The sequence below is a fragment of the Microcaecilia unicolor genome, chromosome 2, assembly GCF_901765095.1.
Source record: "Microcaecilia unicolor chromosome 2, aMicUni1.1, whole genome shotgun sequence".
In the NCBI taxonomy this organism is placed as follows: Eukaryota; Metazoa; Chordata; class Amphibia; order Gymnophiona; family Siphonopidae; genus Microcaecilia; species Microcaecilia unicolor.
In genome coordinates, this window is record NC_044032.1 from 232643019 (window position 1) to 232651910 (window position 8892).

At 42.0% G+C, this 8892-nt stretch overlaps 1 protein-coding gene across 4 annotated transcripts in view; it reads left to right on the plus strand.

Moving 5' to 3' along the window:
* Positions 1–2218, plus strand: part of LOC115463361 — a 209087-nt gene extending 206869 nt beyond the window's left edge. For all 4 annotated transcript variants that reach the window (XM_030193785.1, XM_030193784.1, XM_030193786.1 and 1 more), the window contains one exon: positions 1815–2218. In XM_030193785.1, coding sequence (XP_030049645.1) covers positions 1815–1825 — 11 coding nt within the window. In that variant the 3' untranslated portion in view covers positions 1826–2218. The remainder of the gene's footprint in view (positions 1–1814) is intronic.
* The last annotated feature ends 6674 nt before the right edge of the window (positions 2219–8892 follow it).

Here is an 8892-nt window from a genome sequence, read left to right on the forward strand (position 1 = left end):
AAAAGTACAAAGACCAGGGGACACTCAATGAAATTACATGGAAATACTTTTAAAATAAATAGGAGGAAATATTTTTTTCACTCAAAGAATAGTTAAACTCGGAAATTCATTCCTGGAGGATATGGTAACAGTGTTTAGCGTATCTAGGTTTAAAAAAGGTTTGGGCAAGTTCCTGGAGGAAAAGTCCATAGTCTTTATTGAGATAGACATGAGGGAAGCCACTGCTTGCCCCGGGATTGGTAGCATGGAATGTTGCTACTATTTGGGTTTCTGGCAGGTACTTGTGACCTGGATTGGCCACAGTTGGAAGCAGGATACTGGGCTAGATGGACAATTGGTCTGACCCACTATGGCTATTCTTATGGTCTTATGACATTATGCACATCTTATAATGTGCAGCATGAGGGCAATTTGAAAACAGGTTGCCTACACTAGGAGGCAGATTTTGAATCTATTCTATAATGACACATAGGTACATATTTGTAAGCCACATTGAGCCTGCAAAGAGGTGGGGAAATGTGGGATATAAATGCAGAAAATAAATAAATAAATAAATAAGTGTCTGTAAAATAGCACCATAAAAGCTGTCAATGGCATTTTAATAAGATTTTTTAAAACTTTAACTTCATTGAAATTTCAAAATATACAATACAAGTAAAATTCCACTGAATCCCAGAAAGCAGGAATAATAGGAAATCAAATACAAAGGAAAAAAGTTGGCAAATGAAAAATAAAAGCAAAATCCCTTAGCCAAGTGATTCCCAAACCTAGTCCTGGATGCATCCCAGCCAGTCAACCAGGTTTTCAGTATATCCACAATGAATATTCATGAAATAGATTTGTATGCAGTGGAGGCAGTGCATGCAAATCTCTTTCATAAATATTCATTGTGGGTATCCTGAAAACCTGACTGTCTGGAGTACCTCCAGGACCAAGTTTAGGAACCACTGCCTTAGTTCCCAAAAGAGTTAACTGGAGCAGAAACATCAGGAGAAATGCATTTTAATCAGATTTTACCATGCTGTTCATGCCCCACATCTTTCTATCACACCATAATCACATTCTGCCCAGTATTCAAAGTGATTTAAGCGTCAGGAGAGAATCCTGGCTGCCCAACCACCAATATTCAGTGACAAGTAACCAGGCAGTGCGGCGGTGTTCACAAGGAGCCGGCAGTTATGTAGCTTGGAAATATTCAATGCCAACACCCGCATAGCTAAACAGCATTTTTGAACAGTTAGTTCAGAGCAGACCAGAGAGTGCTCACTCCGATGACATCCATGCATGAAATTTAGAAATGTGTTGATTGAAGTATATCTTATTATTTTTTAAACATAATTTTGATATTGTTTTCATTTTTAGATTAGTTATATCTCCCTGAAGAAGCATAATGGGAAACATAGCTGGTGTCGGAGATATGAATATATTGTAGGGTTGAAATGTTTTAATCACTCAGGGATGCACAATGGAGCCCAACTTGCCATTTTAATCTTTTATCTGGGAGTTTACTGGAAGCATTTGGCCAGACAAGTCCCATGTCAAGCTTTTTTCATCTTCTTATGCTTATTAATTTTCACAAGTGTGTTGGTGGAATCATTTGGACATTAGTAACATCAAGATTCATTTATAGGCCACAATTTAAAGAATGTTAGGTCTAAAGACTTTATAGGACTTTTCATGTGCGATGATGGGATGATGGGTGGCTCTCTATTGAGGGTATATATCACAATTATAAAAGTTTTTGGGGGTGTTGGTTTGTTTACTAAAGAAATGGATCTTTTTAATTTTTTATTGTTTTGTATATTTTATTACAGAGATGCCATAAGACTGTACTTTATTACCACTCCATATCATATGCAAGAAGGTACCTTTCAGTAGCTGAATCATCAGTACAATCCTGTCTCACGGCTGCTTACATGTAACGATTTCTACAGTGCTGAACATATTTTGTGTATAACATAAAATGAACGTATTTCTGTCTTAATGCCTGCTGAAATATTTCATTTATTTGATTTCTTAACCTAATATTCTGCCCTCTGCAATCTGAAGAGAGCAGATTACAATAAACACATAATTGCATACACAATATTGTAATTACATATAATGGATCATGATGCTCTGTAGCAACCTTTGGTGTAGCTATGACACCATTTTATTTTATACCTTTTTTATAAGAGGCTTCTTTTTTTGTCATGTTTTTCTCCATCAGTCTTGTAACCAGGGGCGTATCTGTAATGGGGCCAACGGGTGCCTGGCCCCCGTACATTTGGCCCTGGCCCCCGCTACCACCGCCAACCCTCCCGTGCTGCCAGTGGAAGCCTATGGGAGGGGGCGAAAAACGGCCCCCGCACTTCGGGCTCTGGCCCCCCCCTACCAGGGAAAGTCAGATACGCCCCTGCTTGTAACATTGATCTAATTTGTAAATGCTGAAAAACATAATAAATTCTGGACTGACTAATTGCTCCTGAGTGCAAGTGTTTTAAAACATCCTGATGGTGTGGGCTTCCCAAGGCTAATAATTTCTATGATTTGTTCTGGGCCAACCAAGCAAATTTTATACATGCTTGATAGTTATCAATCTAGATCAGGGGTTCCAAAACGTGTCCTTGGTATCCCAGAGCCAGTCAGGTTTTCAGGATATCCTTAATGAATATGTATATAATCCACTGCCACCGAGCTCTATATACTCTTAGGGGTTACCAACTTTAACTGTATATCCAACCTACTCGTAACCACTATATTTAAATAATAACTCTTCTTTTTGTTTTTTCAAATATATTTTTTCATATTCCGTTTCAATACAAAACAATCTTAAATCAGCTAATTCTGCTCCTTCCTATTACTAATTACACCATCCATTATCCCTTTCTCTCATCTACTCATTACATATTACATTATTTTATCACAGAACTTAAGACTGCTGAGTAATAATCAATGACAGTTTCCAGTTCAAATACTACAGGTCCAGTGCTCTATTAAAACACCATGATGCACAGTCCACAAAGCTCTTCAATTCCTCCTTGGTGTTTACTATTATTGTAAATCCTTAAAGCTTGAGCTCCACATTCTTATTACTCAGCTGTCATATCCTGCAACTCTTCACCATGAAGATGACCTCTTCATGAAAAATTAGCTTTGCCTCTTGAAGCTGATAATTCTTTGATATTCCGCTGTTACACCCAGGTTTCTGTTGTTAAAACCCGGTTCCTGCTGTTGAAACCCTACGTACTCAATGCGTTTCGCCTCACAGGCATCTTCAGGGGTTCAGCTACAACAAAACAAGAAAGCTGCATTGACGATCCTGTATCTCACTCATTACCCACTTACAACAATTTATACTCTTATAACTACAAATACCTTGATGTTTTCCAGCAGTTTTCACAGGCTTGCTCCTCCACGGGAGGAGCCTGCGAGCCAGCAGCCAATGCTTCAGCAGCCAATGCCTCAAGGCTGCCGAGACAGTGCCTGCCGGTGCCGTGCTTTTTTTTTTTAAACATTTCTCGTCCTTAGCGCATTTAGCGCTTCTTCTTTTTTGTAGCGCCGGCCCTGCTGCTCAACAGGAAAAGCAGCAGTGGCCGGCAATGGGGGCTGGCGCTGGCATGCAGGGCGAGCCTCGTCGAAGAAAAGAGGGAAAACATGGAAGGATGGGGAGAAAAAGAGGGAAAACAGATGGAAGGATGGGGAGAAAGAGGGAAAACATGGAAGGATGGGGAGAAAAGAGGGAAAACAGATAGAAGGATGGCAGAGAATGAGGGAAAACATGGAAGGATGGGGAGAAAGAGGGAAACATGGAAGGATGGGGAGAATGAGGGAAAACTTGGAAGGATGGGGAGAAAGAGGGAAAATTTAGAAGGATGGGGAGAAAAGAGGGAAAACAGATGGAAGGATGGCAGAGAATGAGGGAAAACATGGAAGGATGAGGAGAAAGAGGGAAAACATGGAAGGATGGGGAGAAAAGATAGAAAACAGATGGAAGGATGGGGAGAGATAGAGGGAAAACGGATGGATGGGGAAAGAGACTCTGGATGGAAGGATGGGGAGAGAAAGGGGAGAGACTGCAAGGATGCAGAGAAAGGTGAGAGACTGGAAGGATGTGGAGAGAGAAGGGACACTGAACAGAAAAGGGTAGAGTGATACAGAGACACTGGTTAGAAAGAGGGAGAGAGACATTAGATGGAAGGATCAGGAGAGAGGATAGATGGATGGAAGGATGGATGGGGAGAGAAAGAGGGAAGACGCTGGATGGAAGGGTAGGGAGAAAGAGGTGACACTGGACGGAAGGATGCAGAAAGAAAGAGGGGAGACTACTGGAAGGATGGGGAGAGAGGGGAGACTGGAAGGATGGGGAGAGAAAGAAGAGAGCTGCTGGATGGAAAAGGAGAGTAGTGAAAGACTGGAGAATAAGAGGAAGGGGCATGGGGAGAACAAGGGTGAGAAAAAGATGAAAAGCCATAAGTAGATGAAGGAAATTAAAGAATGGATAGTAAGAATGAATTAAATCTGGACAGAGAGAGAGAGGCAGAAAAATATTGAAGAACGCAAAGAAAAAGGAGAGAAAAATGAGACATGGCCAGGAAACCGTGGCAGAAGAGTTAAGCGAAAACGAAGGAAAGCAGAATCTAGAGACTGGGAGCGACACAATGAGAAAAAGTAAATGGCCATACAAGAAAGGTAAAGAAAATAATTTTATTTTTAATTTAGGATAAAGTAATATGGTACCTGTGTTAATGAAGTTTCAGAGACCAATACTTCCTTCCTTAGGTCAGGCGAGGATACCGTAACAGCATTATACTGGTTGAAGGATAGGAAACAGAGAGTGGGGTTAAATGGGCAGTATTCACAATGGAGAAGGGTAGTTAGTGGGGTTCCTCAGGGGTCCATGCTAGGACCGCTGCTTTTTAATATATTTATAAATGATTTAGAGATGGGAGTAACTAGCGAGGTAATTAAATTTGCTGATGACACAAAGTTATTCAAAGTCGTTAAATCGCGACAGGATTGTGAAAAATTACAAGAGGACCTTACGAAACTGGGAGACTGGGCGGCTAAATGGCAGATGATGTTTAATGTGAGCAAGTGCAAGGTGATGCATGTGGGAAAAAAGAACCCGAATTATAGCTACGTCATGCAAGGTTCCACGTTAGGAGTTACGGACCAAGAAAGGGATCTGGGTGTCGTCGTCGATAACACACTGAAACCTTCTGCTCAGTGTGCTGCTGCGGCTAAGAAAGCAAATAGAATGTTGGGTATTATTAGGAAAGGTATGGAAAACAGGTGTGAGGATGTTATAATGCCGTTGTATCGCTCCATGGTGCGACCGCACCTTGAGTATTGTGTTCAATTCTGGTCGCCGCATCTCAAGAAAAATATAGTAGAATTGGAAAAGGTGCAGCGAAGGGCGACTAAAATGATAGCGGGGATGGGACGACTTCCCTATGAAGAAAGACTAAGGAGGCTAGGGCTATACAGCTTGGAGAAGAGACGGCTGAGGGGAGACATGATAGAGGTATATAAAATAATGAGTGGAGTGGAACAGGTGGATGTGAAGCGTCTGTTCACGCTTTCCAAAAATACTAGGACTAGGGGGCATGCGATGAAACTACAGTGTAGTAAATTTAAAACAAATCGGAGAAAATTTTTCTTCACCCAACGTGTAATTAAACTCTGGAATTCGTTGCCGGAGAAAGTGGTGAAGGCGGTTAGCTTAGCAGAGTTTAAAAAGGGGTTGGACGGATTCCTAAAGGACAAGTCCATAAACCGCTACTAAACGGACTTGGAAAAATCCAAAATTCCAGGAATAACATGTATAGAATGTTTGTACGTTTGGGAAGCTTGCCAGGTGCCCTTGGCCTGGATTGGCCGCTGTCGTGGACAGAATGCTGGGCTCGATGGACCCTTGGTCTTTTCCCAGTATGGCATTACTTATGTACTTATATGTACTGACCTGAGGCAGGAGGTTTTGGCCTCTGAAAGCTCATTGAAAAGGGTGTTAGGCTATTAAATAAATTTTCTGAAATCTGATGCACTGAAAAGCAGCACTTTACCCTGTGTGACAAATGCATCTGATTAGCGTGACTAAATTTTGCTGGGGGAGGGGGGTAGAGAGAAAATTTTGTGCCCACCCACTTTGGGTTCAGGCCCATCCAAAATTGGCAGTCTGGCTACGCCACTGCTTTGTTAGTCCTAATCGGACTATACATTTACAAGGGTAGGTCAAGAAAAAAGTCCCACCCACTTCTAAAGTTTTTTTGTTTCATTTTCAAAAACATTTTTCTTCTCTGTTGAGTGGTTTTAGTGACATCCTAAAACATCCAAAATTTTCCACCAGCAAATAAAGAGGATGAATTTCTAAAGTATAGTCTCATTATTGCATTCAGATCTTCCTCAAAAACAAACGAAATTAACAATGTCACTCTCTGAGTTATAACTTCAAGGGATTGTTCTAATATTGCCAATATATTTTCCAAATCCAAACTTTTATCTTCAGGAACACCTGTTTCTCCCTTCTCTTTTCCTTTCTTTTGTGGTAAATAGAAAATCTTATTTATTGGGGGAAAGGCTTCACAGGGGCATTTTCAAAATTTCAGTTGAATATCTTTTAAACATATCTAAAGGCGAAATTCCAGGAGTCTTTGGGAAATTCAGGATCCTTTGGTTTAAGCGTCTATTATGATTTTCTATTTGCTCAATTTTGTTGTGAAGGAAAACTTTATCTTTTGCAACAGCTGTTTTGAATTCGGAAAATTGATCTACCTTTTGTTGTAAAACCTTTATCTAAAAGTTCATCTTTGATTTTTTCAACCATACCTTGTAGTTCTCCGAATCTGGTGGTTAAAGTACTTACTTCACCTTGAGATTCTTGAATAGAAACCTCCATTTTCTTCAGAACCAGCCATATCGTTTCTAGGTTAACCTCCATAGTTTTTCCTGAGTTCCCTGCAATAGTTGGGAACTCTAACGCCAGGGACTTCTGCTGCAGCTCGGAATCCCGATCGGGGGGCTCACTGCTTGCACTTCTGGTGGAGTTTACCTCGCCCTTCCTCAATGCAGTCTCTCCTAGACATGGAGGTATTTTTGGAGCTGGAGTGGGGGATAAAGATGTCTCATTTGCCCATAGAGAGTCTTCTTCTCCAGGCATCTCTTCAGTGGGTCCCATCCCTCTCAATCCCATCTGGGAGGCTCTGGTCAGGAAACGTTCCAGAGTCGGCTGAAGTGGCGTCGAGGATGAGGTAGGCGGGATTCCCACCCTCGTCACACCTTTCCTCTTCGTGTGCGGCATCACACCAAGAATTTTCCAAAAGTTTTAAGCGCTGAACAAAAAAACCAAACTCCGAAGAGGTTTCAGGGTCTTCGGAGCGTTTTACCTCACGACCAGGTGCATCGCCATCTTGACGCCTTTCTTTTATATGAGTATATGATTTGTAAGAATCTTCTCTAATATATATGACCGTCCCCCCTTTCTTATAGTGGTCTAAGGAAGCAAAAATGAAAAATAATGGATAAATGGAATAATAGTTATATATTTACCTATTGCTTATATTTTTGAGTAAATAATGGAAGACCTCCAACCCCCCCTTCCCTTTCCCCCCCAGACTCTGGCTGAGTTCTTTCATGATAAGGTTCACAAGATTAAACTTGAATTCTCAACCAGGTCACCTCCTCCTCTCCTTCCCTTAGTCCATTCTCTCAACCCTCCAACCCCTGCCTCCTTTTCTTTCTTTTCTTCCTTTTCTGAAACCACTGAAGAGGAAACTACACATCTTCTTTCCTCCTCGAAACTAACTACCTGTTCCTCTAATCCTGTTCCCACCCATCTACTTAACACTATCTCTCCTACTGTCATCCCGTTTATCTGTTGTATCCTCAATCTTTCACTGTCCACTGCGACTGTTCCTGATGCCTTCAAACATGCCGTAGTCACACCACTCCTTAAAAAACCTTCATTGGACCCTACCTGTCGCCCCATCTCCCTCCTCCCTTTCCTATCCAAGATACTTGAACGTGCTGTTCACCGCCGTTGCCTTGACTTTCTTTCATCTCAAGCTATTCTTGATCCACTTCAATCTGGCTTTCATCCTCATCATTCAACTGAAACAACGCTTGCTAAAGTCTCCAATGATCTGTTCCTAGCCAGATCCAAAGGTCTCTATTCTATCCTCATCCTTCTCGATCTGCTGCTTTTGACACTGTTGATCATAGCCTACTCCTTGATACGCTGTCCTCACTTGGATTTCAGGGCTCTGTTCTTTCCTGGTTTTCTTCTTATCTCTCCCAGCGTATACCTTTAGTGTATACTCTAGTGGATCCTTTTATACTTCTATCCCACTGTCAGTTGGTGTACCTCAGGGATCTGTCCTGGGACCTCTTCTCTTCTCCATCTATACTTCTTTCCTTGGTACTCTGATCTCATCCCATGGTTTTCAGTATCATCTTTACGCTGATGACTCGCTGATGACTCCCAGATCTACCTCTCCACACCAGAAATCTCAGCCGAAATCCAGGCCAAAGTATCAGCCTGCCTGTCTGACATTGCTGCCTGGATGTCTCAGCGCCATCTGAAACTAAACATGACCAGGAGTGGCCTAGTGGTTAGGGTGGTGGACTTTGGTCCTGAGGAACTGAGTTCGATTCCCAGCACAGGCAGCTCCTTGTGACTTTGGGCAAGTCACTTAACCCTCCATTGCCCGCCGCATTGAGCCTGCCATGAGTGGGAAAGCGCGGGGTACAAATGTAACAAAAAAAAAAAAAAAACCAAGACTGAGCTTCTTATCTTTCCCCCTAAACCAACCTCTCCTCCTCCCCCATTCTCTATTTCTGTGGATAACACTCTCATCCTTCCTGTCTCATCAGCTCGTAACTTTGGGGTCATCTTCGACTCCTCCCTCTCCTTCT